Consider the following 23,915-nt stretch of genomic DNA (forward strand, 5'->3'; position numbering starts at 1 on the left):
TCCTCTGACACACACATCATTGATGCATATAATGTTTTCTACCTGTGTAATAGATGGGAGGCAGGAGGGGCAGTGGTCAGCACTGCAGCCTGTCTGCCAGGTCCAAAGAAATGCAGATTAGGGTTAGGTTAATTATACCTCTTTTACTCAGAAAATCAGAAAGTATATACAGGTTATACGATAAGAGATGAAAAAAAAGGCAATTCGCTATTTTCCAATTGACTGTGGAGAAGTAACCCCCCCACCCCTCTCCTCGGATACGTCTGATGTTTGACGTCTTGAATGCACCAAATACCGAGGTGCTCTCTCACATAGCTGTTCTCTCAGTAATCGAATTCACCCAGGTGCCACGTTTCAGTTCCAATTTAGAGCAAGAGCCGATTAAAAACCTGTGTCTCCTGCAGAGTTGCCCGATGTCGGCTTGGATTTGCCCGAGCTTCTGCCACAACACTCAAAGGATAAGCAGTAAGGATGATGGATGGATGGATGGATGGACAGATAAGACACAACTTTGCACATCAGAAGAGAGGAATATTCACTGAGAGACAAATTGTTAGGCTCTTAGATGATGGTTGTGTAAGGAGACCGGAATAGTCTCACAGCTCTAACATTCAGAAACTATAAAACCAGGTCACTGCATGTTGATGTCACCAGACAAACACTACATAACAGCCTCTGCATCTGCAGCTCTGCTTGTTCTTTCCTGGGAACATTTCTTTTTTTGCTGCACATCCTAACCTGCTTCCAGAGAACCTATGGTTTCACTGGAATAAACTGAGTCAGCTACAGTAATTTGGTTTTAATTGTTTATTTAGAATCTAAATAATTACAACGTCAATGCACCACCCACGCCACTCCACCAGTTTAACACCAGCTACAGTATGTTGTTAAAATGAGAACAAACAGGAAATGACTAATAAACCACAGGAATTTGAGAGAAGTCAGTGGAGAATTCAATGTGACACCACAATCGACCGGAGAGGGTCTTTTTTTCACAGGTCACGACTAGTGCAGTGTTGTGAAGGATGTCAGGGAGCGGCGGGAACAGCACGAACCCAAACATGTCCAGGTCTTGAAGTTTGTTCCAAGGCCACTCACTGCAGGACGACGGCTGATGGAGTCTGAGATAATGTAGCAGAGTAAAGTCCAAAGCAAACAGGCATATATCTCTTCTATTGAGGCCGACTCAGAGCTAATGCCAAGGTCAACACAACCCAGCTCAGACTTATATTGAAGGTTAACAAACTGATATCCTGAAAGTCGAACAGGCTGAAAACATGCCGACCCAGCCGCCTGGCGCTTTGCATGTGAACTCACTCGGTTTGTCTAGAGGACCTGTTTTTTTTCTGGAGCTGATAAACAAGAATGAATCTGCTTTAAAAAAAAATCAACTAGCATTATTTGAATTGACAAACAAGTACAAGAACAATTCCAAACTTAAATTAGTTTAAGACAGTACAAAAAAAATCAAACATGTAACAATTTTGTAGTCGGAAAAAGACATGTTTAAGTAAATATGTCAAAGGAGTAAACTAATAAAAAAACACAACAATAGCTGAAGGCTCCTGTGAATCAGCTGTAGAGAGCATTTGAACTTTTCAGAAAGTTCAACCATCCATCTTGACTGCTTCCTCCTTCCTTCCTTGTATATGTTTTCCTCATGGTCTTTTGTGAGAGACCATGTTGCATAACATCCATCCATTAGCAGCTCCGCCTCTCTGACGTAAAAAGAAGACTCCATCTTTGAAAACACATTTTGATCCAAGTCAGGAATCTGGGATCTTCCGAAAAACATGTGTTTACAAAACATACAGTCAGAATCAATATGCAAGCAGGAGCTTGTGGGGGAGCACAGTGAGATGTTTCCAGTTCATATTAGGAGGAGGACTTTATTTCTTCCTCCCACTTATTTACTGATAATTTTTATCCATTCTCATTTCTTCTCATATCTACTAATGGGCTGAAAATAGCTTGTAAAAATGTACATATAACATAATGTTTTCTACATCTACAGGATTTTCCAGCTGATTTTTTCCATTTATAACTTTTACTTCTGTTGAAGTCCAGGAAAATGTCCCCCAGTACTGGATACTGTTTGCCCACAGTTGAACTGGAATCTATGTTACATCTGTGCTTCATAAAAATCACATGGGTTTCTGCAGTTTTATAGACTCTCTCTCTCTCTCTCTCTCTCTCTCTCTCTCTCTCTCTCTCTCTCTCTTTAATGATATTCCCATATTGGCTTAGTTGCTCAGTTTCAGTTTGCTTTATGATTTGAATTGGTTTTGCAGAGTTGGTATCAGTGGGAAACAAGACAAGTCACCATTGTTATGATTAAGAACGAAAGCGAATGCAAGATCTGATTCATTTTCATTTTATTGCCTAAGGTTTCATGTCAAAGGTGGACAAGTACAGACATTCTTTTCTCAAGTAAAAGCACTGATTCAACTTCTTTACTATTTAACAATATATAAGTACCGGCTCTGAAATGTACTAAAAGTTCCCCTCAGACAATTTCTTCTGGCTCTATGTGTGTTATTGTCTCATCGAATTAGGTTTAAAACTAAACAAATTTTTAAAGAGCAGAAAAGAGCCTCTATTGAAAATGTACTGAGTAAGAAGTAACGATCTCTGTGTTTAATTGAAGGGAGTAAAAGTAAAAAGTTGTAAGGGAAATAAATACTTCAGTAAAGTAGGGACACCTGAAAAATCTACTCCAGAACGGTAACAAAGTATTTGTGCTTTGTTACTTCCCACCTCGGGCACTGGCCCGGTGTGGATACACAGTAAAGTATTCTTGTTATGAAACGTACATTTAACTTGAGACCTGACATGCACAGCACAGGGAACATGACATAAGCAGACACATGTGGAGGAACAGCTGGAGGAACTATCTGGCTTCAGCCTGCAGAGCCTACAAACCACACCCCCTCAGTTGCCCACGCCCATTCTCATTAGCAGCAGTGGTTTATTAGCAAGGGAACCACGCCCACGTCCAGGCCTAACCCTATAACCCTGTAACCCTATGTTCTCTCTTCCTGGCTGCAGCACAGATCCTGTATCTGGGAATTAACAAACTCTGCAGGGGAGCAGAAAATTCACCGACATCAGAACTGAGACACGGGAAGGAGGAGAGAGGAGAAAGAGAAATGCTCAAAACATAGGAGAAACTCAGAGAGCAAAGTTCAGTTCCTGGAAAGAATGACAGCTGGAGACAGACTAATTCAAGGCTGCAAAAACTGCTCTCAGGACTGCCTGCAACCTAACGCCACCTGGTGGTAAAAAGATGCATAGCATTACCATTAATGTGGACAAAAGACGTTTCCCTGGGAAAGACACACTTCCTGCTTTCATTATTAACACAAAATAATGGTATTCATTTCTCCATGAAATCGTATTTTAATAAATGACATTTGTGTGTTTAATGCTTTTGTCTGGTGAATTTAATTTAAACAAGTGAATACATATACAACCTGTAAACTATATTTTATATGTTTAAGAACCGGCTTTGTTATTAAACAGATACAAATTAGTATTAAATTTCGACACAATATATATACGTCACAAAGTGCAATTAGAATGTCACTCAGTAGAGCACATAACTCCAAGGCCCAAAAGTCAATTACTCGGCACCAAATTGCACACACTCATAGATATTAGTTCCGAAAACATTCCTGAATCTTTCATCAATATCCAGAAATTATTCTCTGCGAAAGCAAAACTCTAAGAAATACCCTATATTACCAATTTAAAGAAAGTGAAAAAAATACTTTGTCCTTCCACGGATTTACTTCTGCGCCAAAATGTATCTTCTGAACCAAATCATCTCCAAGTTTTGTGGTTATCCATGTGGTAGTTTGTGGGTAATGCTACTAACTAACAGACAAAAAAAAACACTTGTGAGAACATAAGCTCCTTGGTGGAGGTAAAACAACACAATTACATTCGACAATTGTTTTGTGTCATGTTTTGCTTAAACGTAACGCAGTTGTGTAAATATTATGCTGACAACTAACACTCTGTCCGGAACACACCAGCTGTCCTCTGGATAACCTTGTTGTGAAGGTAAATTAAATATTAATGCTACTACAAACATCCTGTGACATTAGTTAATGCGCCGACAGCAACAACCAAAGCAAAAATAAAATGGTCGAGGTCAACCTTTGCTAAATAAGTGTAAGTAAAGATTTCTTTAAATAGCCCATTTGCGAACTAAGGGATTTAAATATCACACTGGTGGGTACAAAATCTGATTGAAAGATCTATCTGAGAACAGGAGGACAGAACAGCAGGGGAGAAACTGTCAAGCTACTTATCTAACAGGGAGAGGGAAACTTACAACGTTTATGAACGCAAATTCCATCTCCTTTGTGTAAAAATGAGGGTTAGGGTTAGGGTTAAAAGAGTTGGGTTTTGGGGTGAAAATGTACCACACTTGTTGTGTGATGTCAACATGACAGATAAAAACATACAAGAAATATACAGTAAAGGCTGCACATGTCGCCCCTCTGCATGTTCACCCACGTGCATCCTGGAATCGAAGAATTCCAGCAAAGAGTACAAAGTGATGAACACAGGTTTTGTTGCATGAACATTTTATTTCCATTAGTGCTGAGAACAAGCTCAAAGGCAAACTGCAGCTTCAATAGTCAGTTATGTTCTATTATCAGAGTCCAAAGATTGTTTTGTGTTACCACTATTCTCAAAGGCACCTGCAGTGTACAGATTACAGTTCACTCTCTGACAGAGTGAATATGAGGAGATGTGTGTGGAGTGACAGAAATAATAAATAATGAAAAAGTGGTGATGAAAATCAGCAAATAACTCAGTAAGCAGTAAACAGATGAGTGAGATGGGCACACACACACGCACTACGTTGACTTACATTGACTTCCCAGAGAATCACTCAATGGGTAATCATGGTTACTACCTGCCTACGCCTAACCTAACCCTAAAACATGTCTTTACCATGAAATGTATTGATTTGCATTTTGTGGACTTGTTTTTTGTCCCCATAAAGAGGACAAGTCCCCATAATGAGACTGTGTAAACAGATTAAGGTCCCCACAACATGGTAATACCTGGACCTTCTCGCTCTAGCTCTTTCTCACACATATGCTGTAGTTGCTCAATCTGATTAAATGTAGTAACATGATGTCGAAGAGCTGAATATTTACACATAAAACTGGTATAATGTGGATGACCGAGAGACCTGTTGTTTTATTTCAGTACGAGATCGTGTCACTTGAAATAGCCAGTCTCCTGAAACACATCACTGTCTGCACTCTGTAAAATATCTACCTACATATCTTGCTCTCACAACACTAGAAAAATAGAAATTCAATAGATGATAGTACTGCATAGAAATAATTGTATATTCAGTATAAGACTAATGAAGAATAAGGTGTCATCGGTATACAGTATGAGAAAAGGAAATATACAGCAAATAGTAAGACGCTAACAAAAAATAATAAGAAGAAACTATCTTTTCTTTAGTGGATCAAAGAAGTTTTTCTGAATTTCTCCTTGTACCCTTTCTACGTTAGCTTAAGTAATTCATTCAACTTATTCAACATAAGTTAAGCATGACGGGTCAGAGTGAAATGGAAAGACATCTAGTCTCAATTACAGTAAAGCTCAATATACATAACAAGTCAAAGGAGTTAGAAACATCTCACAATTTCAATACAGGACCGTCTGTAAATTCAGCTTACATATGGAATGCACCAGCACCAGCCAATCATAGTTATGATTTCTTAATTACAGAATCTTAAACTGGAATGTTTCCAGTTTAAGATGACCTCACCCGTGACTGTCGGCCAAATACGGGCGTGTATTTTGGTAGAAAACTACCACCAAAGTAACTTTGGTCAACAAACTGTGGACTTTGTAGTTGTGTTGTCAGTGCTGTGCCAGTCCAGTGAACATTTACAAGCACTTTGGAAACAAGCAAAAGCATTAAAATGTATGACTCTGAGCTAAATTCATCTAAACCGTAGTAAATTTTTCCGATTTCGTAATATTATAGCATTTGATTTTCACACAAAATTCAAACTATTGAAATGTTAATGTGTGATGACATTAAAGTTTGGATTGACATTTGAAGGAAAAACAATTGTTGGTTTTCTTGTTGAGAGTTAGATTAAAAGATGGACACTTCTCCTGCCTGTAGCTTCAGATTTGACGGACATGCCAAAGTGGTATCAAACCTCTCATCTAACTCATGGCAAGAAAGTGAACAAGTGCATTTAACCAAATATCAAACTGCTTCTTTAAACTGAATTTAGCCCTGAGAAACAACATACAATGGTACCTTTAAAACACAAAAAAATAAAGATCTACTCAACACTAAGAGGCAGTTTGTCATCTTATTGATAATACAGCAATCTATGTACCTCATCATCTATGTACACGCTTATCCACTCCGCTGATCAATTAAAAAGTAAAATCAAACTATTACCAAGACTTTAAGTTACCTTTTCACTCAATCGAATAATGTTGGTCAATGATATCATATGGAATACAATGAAAGAGCACAGAAATACTTTTTGCAAACACATGGCATGTTTATGTCTTCATCTGTGCCCTACGACAAAGAGGAATGATAAAACTAAAATAAATAGACATGGCAGGAACCTTGTACGATGAGAAACTGCCTCTTTCTTTGCCAATAGGTATTCAGTGTTTCATTGCCTGAGAATTTGTCCACAGTTGTGTTGAGAGAAGTAAATGACCAACGGTGTCAAAAATAATTTTCATTGAAAACGCTGTGGCAAGAGGTTTTTAATAGTGAAAGGAATGGTTTGAGAAGGCTTCCAAACACTCGAGAATCCACCTCTCTGTGTGCTACTGTATCTCAAAGCGTCTCAAACCCAGTACTGGTTCTTTTTCAGGGTCGGGTTTGTTGTCCGACAGTGCTGCAACAACTCCGGGTCTGCGTCTTTGGCGTCCATGTTGGACATGGGGATGTTATTGGCTGGATCAGTTTTGCGAAAGGTCTCCGTGCTGGCCACCTCTCCATTTTTGGGTTTGGAAGCTGCCGTCTGGACGTTGTGCTTGCCTGTCTTGTTTTTACGGATCAAGTAGTAGGCCAAGATGGCTGCCAGCAGCAAAAGGAGGAGGATTACCAGGATGGGAATGAGAATAGACCAGAAGTTGCTCCTTCGGTAGACATGTGGTCTTCCGTTGGGGCTAGAGCTGGAAGGTGCTGTTGTGGTGGGATTTCCATTGGGCCAGTCCATGCTGCTCCTCCAGGGGGGGCTAGTTGGAGTTGCAGAGGGGGCTTCTGAGGGAGTCCTCAACAGAGTGACAGGGTAGACTCCAGAAGCATTGTAGGGGCCTGTCTTAAAGGAAAGCACACATTCAGCAGGAGGCACCCCATGGGCTTTGAGCAGGAAGCGTGCCTCATCCTGACCAACACCACCTTCTGGTCCAGATGTATGATTTAGGATTTCCATGGCTACAAGGCCTTCATCCAAGTCCCTCTGGCTAAATGTGTCCACTGGCTGACCTTCACCGGCGCCTCCAGACCTCACAAAACGAGCCCCCCGTGGCTGTTGGATGACAGTGAACGTGGGGGACGCTCTGGTCTTGTTTGCAAGCGGCGATGCGTCCAGAAGTTTCCTGTCCAGTTGGACAAGAGTACCCTGGGGTAAGACAGGATTCTGAGCGATGTTGGCCAGAGGCTGGACTGTGATGTTGAGGACAGAGGAGACGTTAGCCGCCCGACTCCGAGCCACAAATGCAACGCTATCTCGAGGTGAAGTGGACTTAACAAATCGGACGCTGACTCTGCCTTCTTTGATCTGTTTCTGGGTGAAGGCTGACGTTGGCTGCCGGTCAACCATGACAGATGCATACTTGGGAACACTTGTGATCTTGTAAAGGATGTCCTCCTCAACAGGGCCCCCGGTAGTGGCCTTCAACATCTCCTCAGTCACCAGGGTCTCATCATCACCTTGTTTCACCTTGATCTCAGGAGCTTTGTCGAGATACAAAGTGCGAGCGAGGATGCCAATGTGGAGGGTGTGTGGTTCCGTTTGGTGTTCGCCGTCTGACACAATGAATTCCGCAAAGCCATCTTCAAGGCTGCCGTCACTGAAGAAGCCCACCTGCCCACGATTGACCATCTCTTGTGTGAAGTCAGCGATGGGGTCCATTGTGAGAGAGTCAACCAGTCGACCGTTGCTAGGAGCTTTGGTCACCTTGAAGTGCACCTCATCTGGTGGACTGTCCTCGTCCTGAGTGTTGAGCTGCCTCTGGGTCAAGATGGTCATGGAGCCTTGAAGGACCTCCAAGAGCATGTCTGTCGTAACTAATTCGGGAGGGTCAGAGCCTCGCCGTTTGATTGAGATGATAAATATCTCCTCCAGGACCACAGACTCTGCAGGCGAGGCCACACCTTGACCCTCAGACTTTAGACGGGCCCTGAAAGAGAAGCTGTCAGAGGAGGCTCCTGAGTCATCATGCACATACTCCAGCTTTCCTTGATTCACGTCTTCCTGCATGAAGGAGGGGGCATTACGGGGCAGGTCCTGACCACCCAGGGTGATACGACCGTGGTCAGGAAAACGCTTAATCTCATAAACCACATCCATATCATCTTGACTGGCCTCAGGTACGCTTGCCATAAGGTTTGATGCATCAAGAATGGAATCATCAATGGTTTTCCTCTGGCCCTGCACAATTTCCAGACCTGAGTGGAAACAAGAAAGGCAAACAAAATGTTTTAAATATCATCACATTCACTTTTCAGAAGTATTATCTGTCCAATTCAAGGCGTCTGCTGTCGCTTTTTAATTATGCACCACAGCACACTGGCAAAGTGGGTGCACAGGGAAAGACAGATTGAGTTGGGCGCTGGTCGTTTTGGCAGCAGCAGAAGCAGAGGTTATAAATCTCTTCATGACTTTGCACTGTGAATAATTTGATCAAAGAATATCAAAAGACAACTGAGGCAATTTTCCGACCATAGTGGCAGATTAAGCAGGTTTAGACTTCACTGTAAATTTAACCAGAAGACGCACTGTTTTTAATTCCTTAAACCTGAGTGATCTGTGCATAATTTTAAAATAAGATCCAAAAGTGATTCAGTTATTAATGCAGGATTAAGTAAGTTTTTCAAACCAACAACACATCACCATTAAGTGAGGAGGTATTGTGAGGAGTTCAGGTGGGTGACGATTTGGAATTGGACACTAAACATGTGTGGAGTTACAGATTAAACTCTCCCTGTGCTTTTGCTTTACCAACAGATCCAAAATAAGTTATAGTTAAGACTGGGAGAAAACCTGTCTTATGCCAAATTATTGTAGTGGTTTTCAACAAAACATGTAATTTATTGAAGTTAAACACATTGTGTCCCTCCCTCATTTTGCCATTTACCTTCGTTCTTCCACAGCTGTGATGAGATGTTGCTGTGAGCAGCGTAGTAGGAGACGGTGATGGGCAGGATGTGTCGGACATCTGGAGCTGGTTGGGACGACAGGGTGAGCTCTACGGAGTCCCTCACCACCCAAAAAGCCTCCTCGGGTATCTGGTGCTCGTAGAAGACTGCTCCTGACTCCAGCTGTGTGTCAGTGAAAACAGAGTCTGAACATGATTATCAAATTCAATGGTGGCTTAGTTCACAGGTTACCTCTTGGCATGATTTAGCCACTGGCAGCAGATTGATTTTATGTCATTATCTCATGTTTTTCTTCTGGCCCAAAAATATGAAGACAGTTTGATGTCAAATTGGCAAACAGGGAACTCTTAGAAGGGTATATTCTTAAAAGTCTACCAGCAGTAACTATAAGCTTTTGTATCATTCCAAGCAACTTTGAAAGTCTCACATTGATTTAAAAGGATTAGATTTTATAATGACGTTATGTCTGTTGTCACACCTTGAAAGCTTATTTTGGCCTGGGTAATTTATTGACAATAACCTACGTGTTTGTTATGCAGAAATATGTTTTTTGCCCTATTTTTCTACCCCTCTGACGTTAGTGAGTCCAAGGTCAGATAAAATGGCTGCAGCCGTGGTTTGGCTCGGCTGAACTGGGATACTGGTTGGAGATCTGGAATGTGACGGCCTGTGTTCACTCTCTGTGTCCTGAACTCAACCCTTCTCTCTCTCTCGCTCACTCTCTCTTACACATGCACACGCAAATGTGCACGGCTATATCCGTGTATGCATGCCCAAATGCACACTGCCGGAGATCAAATCTTGTTTTCAGCCCAGCCTAGTGTTAGATTTTCTGTCACACTCTAAACGGAGCAGTTTGCACAGAAGGAATTTTATCTCATGCTCGTCCAAGCGCGGTCAGATGTCGGGTTTGGAAATGAGCAGATAGTCTTGAATGGATGGAGATGAGAGGGAGAGCATAACGTCACCATGGCCGACAGACACAGGGCAGATGGTAAATGCACAGTGGTACTTACACATGTGTCCTTATAATCCTACACCCAAACCACTATATCCTAACTATACCATCCATAATATACTTTCTCAAATCCAAGCTGGCTGTGTACACATAATCTAAATAGAAAAACTAGAGGGCGATATATTGAGTTCATACCTCTGCCAAGGCCCAACAGCCATCTTATGAAACCCCCACTTGAATAACTTTAATAACACAAGCAAGATTTTTATTTGTATTTTTTCATCAAGATACATCAATCTGAAATGCAGGACAACGCGCCCCATCTTACGATGTCATCCTTCCAACAAGTTTCATGATAATCCACCCAGTAGTTTATGTGACAAACACACTAACGAACAAATGGACGTGGATGAAAACATTACAGAGGTAATACTGATGCCTCTTTGTTTTACAGACTTTAGTAAAGTAAGTAAATGAAAAAAGGGACTCTTTGAAATCAAGAGCCACACCCTGATGATAGGTTTGGCCAAAACATGGAGGTGTCAACCATTAAGGGCCAATAACATTTTATTACAGTAAGGAGGCAGAGTGATGGAAATGTTCTTTCCTTTGCATCACTCAGAGGATATTTTTCCAAACTTAGAACTGAAATAAAAACTGTTATGAATTTGCCTATCGCTTCATTGTTTTTTCCCCCTGCATATATTTATTGATTTTCCACATATAATGGACTTGTTTTAACAATAATATAGACACAACATTGCCCACATACACCCCCCCCCCACCAGTCACTCATTGAGACCTCCAATCTAGTCTCTGAGGTTGTTGAATAACCTGATTCAATCACAACGTATAACACCGAAGTCCAGCCCTTACTTATCATAGCACTCCCTTCACTGTTAATACTAGATTCAACCCTGTCAAGGGAACAGCTTTGACGGAGAGAAACAAAAGTCACCAAATCCAGACTTGCAAATCTCTCATGGGTAAAAACTCCAAATTCCTAAAGTTTAGAAAAACTAATGCTCATGCATGTGGTGACATATTTGAGGAGGCCCCCTGCTGGTGAAGAGGGGAACAACCCTCATATGCCGTATGAAAGGTCACCCTCCTGCACCTTACAGGTGGCAGTAAGAGTTCACATATAAAACATTACAACTTAATTAGGAGCATCAAGTATGAATAGGAGGAGTCAAATCAGGACATTCCGGTGAGCACAAATTTATGATAAGTAATAAGTTTAGGTTTGGGTATGGTATTCCCAGAAGAAATACATCGAAGACACTCATAAACACACACACACACACACACACACACACACACACACACACACAAACACATTACCTGAGTTTGTGAGAAGCGGGTAATTTCTTCATACTGGTTCCTGTCGTTAGCCAGGATGAGTCGTCCCAAACGAGGTGGGCGGATAAGAGAGTAGCTGATCTCGTTTCCATCCTCATTGGTCACGGCCCCCAGGTTGGCGCTTGTGATGGGCTGCCTTGTTCCTGTGACGACACAGACACACACATGGTCCTCTCACTGCTCACATGATTCTGTTTAAAATGCCCTCTCTGTTGGCAGCGGAGTGGAGCTCGTAAAATTAGGTGGAGTTCATAAATGTCTCAGAATGTAGCAGCTCCAGTAGCTCATGCACATTATCATGCAGAGGAGCGTCCTGATGTGGAGGGGTTCATTCCAACTTTTAATCCAAGCTTTAAATACAAGTGTGACAACTCATCTTCCACGTCAAACATAAAAGTGACATTTATTATGAAAAGACCGAAGGTTATTTCCTGCTCTGACACCTCCGCTTGTTGAATCGTCTCACTTCTAAATACTTTCCTCTCAACCAGTCGTGATATCTTATTTCAACAGTATTTCAGCCTTGAAATGAAAAAAACATTTCTTTCTCTTATCACTCTGCCAACAGTAAAGTCACTTCTGTTTGAAATGCAGCTATAAAAGGCACCGAGACATGAGGGTAAATGAGACTGTTTGACTGAAAATACACAGTCTTCACCTTATCAATGATAAATTCAATACATAAGTATTAATTCAATACACTGCCATTTGATCCTTAATTGGTCTGATATGAGCAGAGGCACGTAGAAGGTCACATCCTCTGCTCGTGTGTTTCTGTTACACTCACATTCAGCATGTTTTAGATACAATATTTTGATTCAACAGGCTCAATCTCTGGAAACTCAGGTGGGTCCGAAGCAACATTATCTTCTCCAACATCACCATTTTGTAGGTTTATTGAGCAAAAGTTCCATCAGCTCAAATTAAAGTCCTACAACTTTAATATTGAAATGACCAAAAGACAAACCTCTCTCACACATTAATGCTGACTAAAAATCAATGCTGCTTCTACGTCTAGATTTTACCGATGTATAGGGCATTTTCTTTTGTAAAATATGTATTCTTGTTTTTTTTTTTTGGAGAGATGTAAGCCTCAATATTATAATAAATAATATTATTGGAATAAGATCAGACTCTGACTGTGAAACAGCTACAATCAAAGACATTAAATCAATGTTTATGTCCTGTAAGTAAAATATTTCCTTTCATACATTAAATTGTTGCAATGCCATTATTTTCATTTTGGTTTTACTGGCTCCCACAGTATGTAAAATCTAGTACATTTTGTATAATCTGCCAACTAAATACAAGTCTTCTGTCTTTTGGAAATACTCCCTTGTTAAATTTCTTTGCCAGTTGTCTAAAGTACTTTCAAGATCTGTATCTTTGGAAAATGTTATATTTGCCATAAAAGCAAAATCTTTCTCCATTTATGGACTGAAAACTGAACCTACGAAGGATCCTTCAATACAAGAACGTTTTTTTCTCCAAAGGAACAAGTGAGGTTTGGACAAACTCTCTGTGGTTAACCTCATCTTGGGTCTGACACAGCAGATTCACATCTGAGTTATGTTTGTGTATTCAAGCCAGGGGTCAGGAGTTTATCTGATGATTATAGAGTATATGCAATGTCAAAAAACACAATATGTATATTTTCCTTCAGAGCTTCACACCAAAGGAACGTTGAGGACCACAACGTATTGATTATTGGGAACAATAAGTCTTATATTATTTCACCAGGACCGTACATGCACAAATTTGTACACCAATGTAGTTCTCAGCTATTGTTAATATGCAGTAAGTGACTGGTGCATTTGTTTTGATTGTTTATAAACAATTACAAACGTACATTAATGAATTGCTCAAGTTCCAAAGTAATTTCTTATATGGCATAAATACAACAAGCTGAACAAGTGACCACAAACACTGTGTGCTGATCTGTCCCTCACTGTACTGTCTGTACTGTAACGGCTTCACGGTTTCAAATCTGGAGGATTTTGGCGTCTTACCTGGGAACACCATGAGCTCCTCTTGCGTTACCATGGTGATGGTGAGAGGCCTGGCTGTGATGACAAATTGATAGAGAGGAGAAGTGTGCTCGCCGTCTGTCACGGTGAAACCGAAACCACCAGACTCCTCACCTACAGGAACACATGAGATTAGATTTCTTTCTTTTATGTCTTTCATTCATCTTTCATGAATTATTATGTGTGTAATTATTTATACTACAATTATAAAGGTAGAATGCAACTGAACTTTTTGCTTTTATGACCTTGTAATGTAAAATTTACACAACAGAACCCGAGAATATCTGTAAGGGTTTAATAGTTTAACTTATTGATTACTTGGCCAGGTATGAGGATCTCTTCTTAGAAACCCTATCACCAACTTTAAGCTTGGTTATTGTAATTTGAGTGGGCAGACAGAGGTCAGTAGAGGTTGTATGATACACCACACTAATGAAAGAACAGGGACGTCGGCTCCTCTCACTTTCATGGGTGAAGATGATCTCCCCATTGTTTATGTTGGCTTGAGTGAAATTCAGAATGCCTTCCTCGGGCGCCTCTTTCAGTGCCACCATCCCGTTGGTTGGCATCTCGACGTGGTAAACCAGTTTCTCGGCAGGGGTGTCGGCGTCCTCGGTGTTCAGCATGCTGGAGGTGATGTCAGCTTCCTCCCCAGCAAGAACCTGAAACATATCAAAAGGCAGCAGGAGAAGGTGAGAGAGAGAACAGACATGAAAAGACAGCGGGATAAAAGTCTGAGTTATGTTTGGAGAGATGTATCTCATGTCAGAGGTCAGGAGTTTGTCAGACCTGCAGTGTATGTAAGATAAAATGCTGCTGTACATTAAGATTATGTTCCGAATAAAGTCGTAATTGGGAAGAGAGTCATGATATAGCGAGTATGAAGTTGTATTTTAACGAGAAAACAGTCAAGGAAAAGAGAGAGAGAGAGTTTCACTTCCTCTGGATTGAATATCAGGTTTACTAATTTTAAGGAAAAAGTAAACCTCTTTTGATTATCACACAGATGTAATCAACAATAGTCTCTCATTCAACCTCTACCAAACTCTTTCTTCTCCGAAAAATAAACAATTTCACCCGGTCCAAGTGATTCTTTCTTCATAGTCTTTCGCAATCTTTTCAAAGTTCTGATACCTCTGATGATGTGCTGCTGATGAGCCAAAACAAGGTGTAGTTTGTGAAGCCTAAACTAAAGCCTAATTTAACAAGATGCTCCACATGCCTCATTACAATGCAGGAGACCGACTGATCTTGATATTCCCGCTCTAACATGACAAGTAGCCTTAAATTATGAATTTATTAACGAAAAAAGTCTTAAGTTTCAAATTATTATGATTCAATTCTTCGAATTCCGGATTGTTTCCTGTTTAATATAGATGGATAGATAGATAGAAACTAAAGGAAGAAACAAAAGAAGAAACTTATAGGGGAAATTATGCCGAAAAACAAGGCTAAAAAAACCATTTCGCTCCCAGACGTCTCCTCGGTGAAAAATTTAAAAGGTTAATTATTTCTCTGCGGCAGTGGAGACGCTCCTGTTATCAGAAGATGGAGCGCAGCAGAATAGGCTGAATGAGTCTATTCGGGTGGAGGGGCTTTAATGGACATCTAATGGTCAGCTGGCTGAGAGGGGCATTAACTGAAAAAAATGGAGCAGATCCCCTGCAGACAGACTTTCTTAAATAGGTGGAATCAGTTGGGAGAGTGAGCCGAGACCGCCCTGCAGTCAGAGGTATGCATCGATCTCGAAAGCCATTCTCCCTCTGAGGCCTCTCACACTCTTTCTTAAGTCTCAGGATGAAGAGTCATGTGTGAGGAAGAGGAGAAGCTTCAGTCTCACATCTCAATGCTTCAGGTGGTACTTGCCCAGAGACAGGGATGATTTATGCTATATGGAACGTGAAAGTGTACATCATCCACAAAGGTTCAGAGTTATTTTCTGGTCATATTATTTTTTGTCGACCCAGTTTCTCTTCGCCTGTCTTATCTGCCTCTCCTTATTAATTCCTTCAAAAAACTCTAAGACCCCCAGAGAATTTTGAGAGTGGGAGCGAGCACGCAACCTACGACTTCCAATTTTCCCACAGATACTGGTGCAGAAACCAGCTGATCTTCTTTTTTAAAACCCTGTTGTGTATATTATTGTAAAAGTCTTTGTGTGATGTCACATTGTCTACATGTTCCCAGTTTTTCCATGGGAGTTTGAAAGTGCACCACCAAATAGTACAAGGGAGTCAGAGAGAGATGGTACATTAACAACACTTGTTTTTAAAAGTGGTTCAACGCATTACGGGAGGATTTTCGTTATAATTTACCATAATAGCCTGAAAGCCAAATTTAGCATTTAATACTGCATGTAATCCAAACTAGGATCTAGACACTTGAGTTGAAACCAAGGCCAAGGCGGTGAGCGCCAGTCACTGGAAACAAATTGAAAAAAGTATTGCAACCATTATAGCAGCTCTGTTGGGCTGAACTTAATAAATGCAACAAGCTAACACCCTAACATGTTCACAATGAGTAATAACATGCAGGTATCATGTTTACATGTCCACTGTGAGTTTGTGTGATTTATCAATTAGCTCTCAACGCAAAGGACATGGTGATGGGAATGTCACTAGATTTGTGGATGTCTGGTCCAAGAAATATTGGACGAATAAAACTACGATGCTAACCTCATGGTGGCGCTGGTGGGAAAGTCAGGGGACGGTTTAACCAGCGCTGTCAACCAAACTTTCTATGTCAGTTCCACCATTTCAAGCTGTTTTATTTCTTTTCAGTCAGTCTTTCAGGTGTGAAGAACACCGCAGGATATTTTCCAGGTCAAACAAATTCCCAACAACAGGAAATTCTGCAGAGTATTCAGTTGTGGGTATATGGGCATTGCAGGATAGACATAATAAATTCTACTGGAAAAATCCCAGTGTTTTTGTTCACAGCAATAGATATCTTATCACTTATCACCAAAAGCTCTCTGACATCTTCGTCGGTGTCGTATGTGGCTCCTATTTTTCCTCCTGAGGTATTTGTGTTGGTCTCGTCTAACTTTTCAGTTTTGCATCTGTTGTGCGTTCCAAACGTCCTCCACACGCCCACTCGCTTGTTGTGAATAATGCAGACCTTTTCCTGCTGTACTCTCACATGGGCTCACACGGACATATTGATATTTTACTAGGGAGCTTTGGGAAAAAGTTGAAAAATAGAAAATCTGCTCTGTGCATGTCTGAAAGCAGCTTTTGAGAAATTTCTCTTTTCATTCCTCTATGATGTTTCTGGTATTTCAGACCCATCTGGATTGGGTCAATATAACCAATGTGTGTTTAAGTGTATAATAGCGTTGCCTTACACGCCGCTGCTCCTCACATCCCATTTGGTTTGATACAGCATCAAAGCTCTATCAGTCTCACACACAGCAGCAGCAGCGGTTCAAAGCAGCTTTTCATCATTACACACTTTGTGCTTTTGTTTTTGCTTTTGACACATTGCATCTTTGTCTCTCTCAAATCTTTACTTTCATGACTGCAGACATGTTTGAATTAAAATGAAAGTTCTGCTGCTACTCCACCGTGCTACCTTCTCATGTAGAGGCAACAGCAGAGGTCATTAGAAAGTGAACTGTCTGACAGTTCTGTCTGATAGAACAGTTGTAGTCAGAACAAGTCCAGTCCAAAGGAACACCTCTGAGGAAAGTGATCTCTCAAGTGCCACACGCCTTCATTGCAGGATGAAGATAACCTGCCGGGATGAGCGCGGCAGGTGGTGTGTCACCTTCAGAGGAACACTGTCACACCAACCTATAGAGAACTGGTGGTTCTGCGTCACATCAGGCCTCTGATAGGTTGGATTTGATCCACTGCAACTGCTGAGGCCTGCAGAGAACCAGTGACATCAGCCCCCTAAGATGCTCAGCCTCCAGGGGACGGTTTATATTTCAGGCCTGCAAAACAACTGAGCCTGATGGGTTGTCCAGAGGCTGATTCGGGGAGCAGAGACTGAACCCAAACATTTTTTTAGCCAAATCTGGACTTAGTGAAGCTGGAAGTGAATCTGTTTGCCTTAAGGCAGTGCATCCACCATCTCCTGTGAACCGGGGACGAGACAGCTGCTCATTGCATTATTCCCTCCTCTGTTTCATTCCTCCTGTTATAGACAGTCAGTCGTGAGAGGCTCTTAGTCCTTCTGTTAGCTCTAGGGGTGCTACAGCACGCAGACAAGCTGACAACACTGCCAACCACCTGGACAATTTATAAACACTAAAGTAGAATTGTTGTAGGCAAAAGCTGGTGTTAGAATACCCACCTATTATTCTTCTACCACTACAAAACTGAGGCTGTCAAAGGTTTTCTTGCAAGAAATGGGGGGAAAAGCTCCAGGTATGAAGAAACATGAACCGGGGTGTTAATTTGAGAAATGTTTATACCTACAACACCGAAGCGTCTGCTAAACTATGCTTTCAGTTGTTTATAGTAAGTTTAGAAAGGTGTCGCAATTAAAGGCCACAATTCACAAAATAAATCAGGTTCTCTTGCAGCTCTCTGACAAGCTCAATTGAAAACACATGCTCAAGGCTGGAAAGCACTTTTTAGCTCTAACAAGGAGGTGATGTTTTCACCCCAGTCCATTTGTATGTTGGTTTGTTTGTCTGTATTTCCCAGGATCAAACAAAAAGCACTTGAAACTTGGAAGGGTGCGGTGTGGATCAGAAAATAACCCATTCCGTTGTTGACTGTGCAGCCAGCAGGTGAACGGGCTGGGGAGCCGACTGACGAGACAGGACGTGAGAAAGCTGGAGGCTGGAGAGGTGCATTGTGAGGCGAGCGTGGCAGGCAAAGAGTCAAGAAGGAAAATAGGCCAACATGAGCTGAGGCTAATGGAACAAATTATATTCAGAAAAAACTACAAATTCCTTTTGAATTTCCCATAGATATAACCTGTGCTATCTTTGCATCTGTCCATCACATTAAATATCCTAATACGCAAAATGAATGTGTAATTTTGTCTAATTTACTTAACAACCAAATTGAATTTAAAACTGTTACCAACATTTGTATATATATAACATCATGTATGTATGTCACTGCATCTGGATGTGAAGCTGAGGAATGGTGCCTTTATTTCTGCAGATTGTTGCCACTATTTATGAATCTGTCTTTTCCTGAATAATAGTTCAGTGACCCTAGAATTTACCCTAAAGGACCCAAAGTGACCCTATATTTCATCAATGTAATCCCTTCTTATAGTTCTTTTTCACATCAACAATTACACAGGGTTTAGTTATGAGATATGATGATGATGATCAACATATACAGTTGTGATTATCTATTGAGCATAAATACACCAGACTATTACTGAGAGGAATATAAAAGCTTAAAATTGTAAAACAATTTGTAGCTATGGTAATAAAAAGGAGTAATATTTAAAATTAGGTCACATCACTGGATTCATGCTCGTCAGTGCAAATGTTTCTTTCTTCCCAGTGCAGTCCACAGCCCTCAACACTAGATGGCCACATCACCCCACACCATACCCCAGCCGAGCAGCAGCCAGTCTCCGGCAGGTAGTCTGAAAATGGCTTCGCAGATTGATGGCTTATGTAACAATCGATGCATTTAGCGCCTAAGAGGATGGGCTGCAAATTTAATTTGATCGGACACAGTGGCTGATATTTCATTTGGAGGCAGTAATGAAGGAGCTGTTAGAGGCAGAGGACTTAGTTTACTGATGAGTCCACAGGATACATCCATCTCTTCAAATGTTTAAGACTCTGAGGTGGGGACGGACATCTGGATCTGTATCGCTCTGTCTGAGGCATCTGAGGCCTTGGCTGGTTTAAGAACAGGTCACTTAAAGGTGTGTTCCTAACTGTATGTTGGGGATTGGGAGGGGAAGCTGGACAAACTACAGGAAAACAACAACAACAACAACAACAAAAACAACAGGAAGAAAGACGACAACAGCTGTAGCAGGAAAGACAGCGAGAAGACAGTGGAGGTGTGATTTCAGCTCCTCCTCTGCAGCAGTGGTGCTCCTCTTTGAGACTGACTGACTACATACTGAATAATGCTCTGAGTTTGAATGAGGAATAAAACAATATCACTCACTGGTCATTAAGATAGATATCATGCTGATGGATGGTTGGATAGATAGATAGATAGATAGATAGATAGATAGATAGATAGATAGATAGATAGATAGATAGATAGATAGATAGATAGATAGATAGATAGATAGATAGATAGATAGATAGATAGATAGATAGATAGATAGATAGATAGATAGATAGATAGATAGATAGATAGATAGATAGATAGATAGATAGATAGATAGATAGATAGATAGATAGATAGATAGATAGATAGATAGACAGACAGACAGACAGACAGACAGACAGACAGACAGACAGACAGACAGACAGACAGACAGACAGACAGACAGACAGACAGACAGACAGACAGACAGACAGACAGACAGACAGACGGAGGGAGGAAGGGGGCGGATGGATAGATAGATAGATAGATAGATAGATAGATAGATAGATAGATAGATAGATAGATAGATAGATAGATAGATAGACAGACTAAGAAACTAGACTGTGGAGAATTCAGACTGATCTATTGTGACAACTATTCAGAAATACATGAAAGTCAAGTAGAAGTTACAGACAGACGGAGACGGAGTGTAAACCCTAATCCACACCAGCTGTATCCTGTAGACTGGGCCAAATGGGATCAATGGTGAGCTTGAACAGAGCCCGATCACGGCCATGTTAGCCATCATGTCTGATCATCAGCAGCAGAGGTCACTACACACACACACACACACACGCGCGCTCATACACAAACACACTTCCTGCTTTAAATCAATCCCACCGCTGCCGGGACAGCGCCGGCTGTGCATGGGTTCAACATCCACTTATTATTATGTTACGTTCCGCAGCCCCGGCAGTGGAGAGGCAGGGATTGGACGCCGCTTTCCCCCCTGCCAGATAGCTGCGGTTCTCCACGACCATCTTGGTTTTCCAAAAATACGGGTTGCCACGGAGACGCGGAGCCACAGGCAGAGCTGAATGACACATTTGGTTTCCAGCTCTCTGAGCTGATTACTGCTGCCTTTTTCCAACTGCCTCCCTGCTCCTACAGTATGATCTACGTCACGGGTTCCAGCACAACTTCTCCTTTTATGACTGACTTGAAGCTTTTTGACAGCGTGGTACAAACACACTGGGAAGCTTGTATATGTTGAATTCAACACAGAGGCTATTGAAGCTGCCTTCGTTTTTTTGCAAACACACACATGCATACATCTTTTTCCTTTATTACTCTGACGACACAGAATCTAAACACACAGTGTGAATAGTGGAAAACTTAAAAGTTTAAACATGTCCCTCTGTTTTCATCAGAGCTGGCTAGTAATTCTACCTGTTACTTTATCTTAATAGAATTCCACTGTAATAACTAAGAAAATAATAGTGATACACAGCTTTAGTGCATAAATAGAACAAAGATGAGTCTAAATATATTAACTAGTACTTTTTCAAAGCTACATCGAGATGTATGCATCCTATGATCATATGTTTCCTTCTGTTTCAGTGGAATACATATGACTAAATTTGGCAAGGCAGTAAAATGCATAGAGATACTGTACATCTCCAGGTTCTACCTGATGATGCATGGTGGAGTAGTGAATCTCTGCCTTCTTCTACTTATGTGACTCACGCGATTTGCTTTCCACTTTTTGGAGCTGTTTTATGGTTCTTTATATAAAAACAAAATAAAAGAGCAGTGGAGGCCACTGCTGTTCTGATGCAGCATGCGCCATCATCCGTGGGGTCAGTATCCTTCAGCATCCGAGTAAAAGGAATTCTCTGCGTTTATCGTGCTCGCCGCATGGAGTGAATTTAATACTCACAGCGTATTGGATTCTCGACAGTGGGCTGCAACTGTGGATGAAAACTATCCAGTATGGATGTGAAGAACAGTAAACTCAAGAGTTCATCCAAAGTTCAGATTTCTTTAATTCTTTAAACTATGATCCCAGAGCAGCTCAGGCTGATATCAAGATGGCAACGTTTCACCCCCTGAAAGCCTAATCTAAAATATTCCAGAGTGTCTCAGAGGGTCTTTTCTCTTCACGTCTCATGGGATTCAAATCAGCAGCTAAGCATAATGAAATTCCCTTTTGTTTTTTGTAAAGAAAAAGCGAACCAAATCAACACCAAAGCTGTTTATTCTCTTTAGACTAAAGCTTCAGTCTTGATCTAGAGTCAGTTTTTGATCTGATGTTCTTTCATATTCTGTGTCTCTGGAATCAGGCCGGTCATGCAATGTCTACAGCCGGTCCGACTCGCTCTGTTTTCCAGAAGGACACGGAGCGCATATGTGAACAGTAATAGAAGAAAAACCATACATGCTGAAAGTGGAATGTTGCTGTAGGGAAGCACGTTGTTTTCTCCAAACACATCATCTTTATAGCATAAAATCCTCAGTAATTAGAAGCAGAACACACAAAACTTTGGCCTTCGTCCTTCACACTAAATAACACATGTAGTCAACATAAAGTCTCATCAGCTGAAATGTACTAAAAGAAGAAAACAAGTATTAAACTAACTTTACATTTTATAGGTACAAACTTTATTCCTGCATTAACATTTCCTTCAGGGAGGGCTCAAAGTAACAGCCAACACAATCCCAAACAGCGATACATTACCTCCAGGCCGGTGTTCCGCGTCAGCTTTGGCGGCTCGTCGTTGACTGGTATGACAGTCACTGAGATGGTGACAGGGAGGCTGCGGCGCTCAATCTCATAAATGGAGGCAGAGAGTGTAAAACTGTCCTCTGTGCTCTCGGTGCTGTCATGCATGTAGTAGATGTGTCCAAGTTTCACCTGGAGGAGACAAAAGAGATCCAGTTGTCACTCAGTGTGGAAGCAGACTCCACTGGTAGGAAACATCACAGCATAGGGAAAGGCGGAGTGAGCCTCAAAGAGGGAATAAAGCATTTTACAGTGACAGAGTCTGTGTCTCTCAACACATCCATCCACAGAACACACATCCTGCAACAAGAAAGAAGAAGAAACTCAAATTAAAGACAAGGTTTCCTTCCAGAGCTGATGTGGGAACTATTACATGCGATGAAATATATTAATGCTGGTTTTAATATCAAATTTATTACCACAAATATTGAAAAAAATCGACATTTTGGATAAATGTACAGCCATAGTAGGCATGTCTTTTAAGACTTACTTCATAGCCCTGTGTTCTGAAGGCATTTTTTGACTTTCCAGGAAGAGTAACCTCAGCAAAAATGTATGGGTGAAATTCACTTTGATTTCTTTTTTACAGATGGGAACCTTGTTATCGCCACTTTGGCTTGAAGATCTCAAATTCATAGCAGAAAGTCTTTGAGTTTCAAGTAAGACTTCTTCATCTTCTTTTTGTTGCATTACGGGAAGTGTATTTCCCCGAGTCAAACTAATCCTTTGATTGTTTACTTTTTTTAAAGCATGTCAGAAAAACATCAGCTGGTCTCCATTTCATGCTGTCTGTGGTTAGCACACTGTATCTGTTGTTTTCTTTGTAAGTGAAGTTAGAAGTCCAGCCTATAATCAGGTCTTAAAGTCTGCCAGCAGCACAGGAACCAGGAGATTCTCCCCTGTGGGACGAACCCTTGAGGGGAACCAGATGCACAATAGAATCAGTCACCCAGTGTCGAGTGAGCTAGATGAAAAACAACACCTGTGGCCACAGGACAAGCCGACACTGTGGACAGAAACTCAGTGCCCAGCAGCACCCTGTGTTCTTGTTACTCTGTGCTGTGGGCTTATCTGGATCTCATAATCTGTCTACCTTTCCTTTTCGTCTGATACCTTTTGACAAATTTACAGAGTCAGGGCACTTCTTTGCACAAAGGACAGTTGGAAACTTGTCGAAGGAAGTCTGCTGGGACGAGAGGACCTGCTTCAGAGAAGAGGAAGTGCCAAATTGATCCCATATGATGGGCATCATTGTGGAATAACAGGCCCCTTCATCATTACTGATCGAGGAAAGTCAGGGAGACAATCAGTCTGCTCGCTGGGACAATAAACAGTGGGTGGTTGTTGGACATGTGGCCTTCACATTTTTTCAGAGAAAGACTGATGTGTGCGTCGATATTTGATACCAGCT

General features: G+C 41.3%; 2 protein-coding genes across 2 annotated transcripts in view; one reads left to right on the plus strand and one right to left on the minus strand.

Annotated features, from left to right (window-relative positions):
* Positions 1 to 3,351, plus strand: part of snx33 (sorting nexin 33) — a 34,976-nt gene extending 31,625 nt beyond the window's left edge. Inside the window, exon 2 of the mRNA XM_062390487.1 lies at positions 3,049 to 3,351. Coding sequence (XP_062246471.1) covers positions 3,049 to 3,164 — 116 coding nt within the window. The 3' untranslated portion in view covers positions 3,165 to 3,351. The remainder of the gene's footprint in view (positions 1 to 3,048) is intronic.
* A 1,243-nt stretch (positions 3,352 to 4,594) lies between these two features.
* The window catches only part of cspg4 (chondroitin sulfate proteoglycan 4), a 65,550-nt gene continuing 46,229 nt past the window's right edge, over positions 4,595 to 23,915 (minus strand). Inside the window, exons 6-11 of the mRNA XM_062389263.1 lie at positions 22,460 to 22,636; positions 14,217 to 14,415; positions 13,736 to 13,867; positions 11,709 to 11,869; positions 9,385 to 9,568; positions 4,595 to 8,695 (exon numbers count right to left, since the gene is read on the minus strand). Coding sequence (XP_062245247.1) covers positions 6,867 to 8,695; positions 9,385 to 9,568; positions 11,709 to 11,869; positions 13,736 to 13,867; positions 14,217 to 14,415; positions 22,460 to 22,636 — 2,682 coding nt within the window. The 3' untranslated portion in view covers positions 4,595 to 6,866. The remainder of the gene's footprint in view (positions 8,696 to 9,384; positions 9,569 to 11,708; positions 11,870 to 13,735; positions 13,868 to 14,216; positions 14,416 to 22,459; positions 22,637 to 23,915) is intronic.

This window comes from Platichthys flesus, chromosome 6, assembly GCF_949316205.1.
Source record: "Platichthys flesus chromosome 6, fPlaFle2.1, whole genome shotgun sequence".
NCBI classification, from domain to species: domain Eukaryota; kingdom Metazoa; phylum Chordata; class Actinopteri; order Pleuronectiformes; family Pleuronectidae; genus Platichthys; species Platichthys flesus.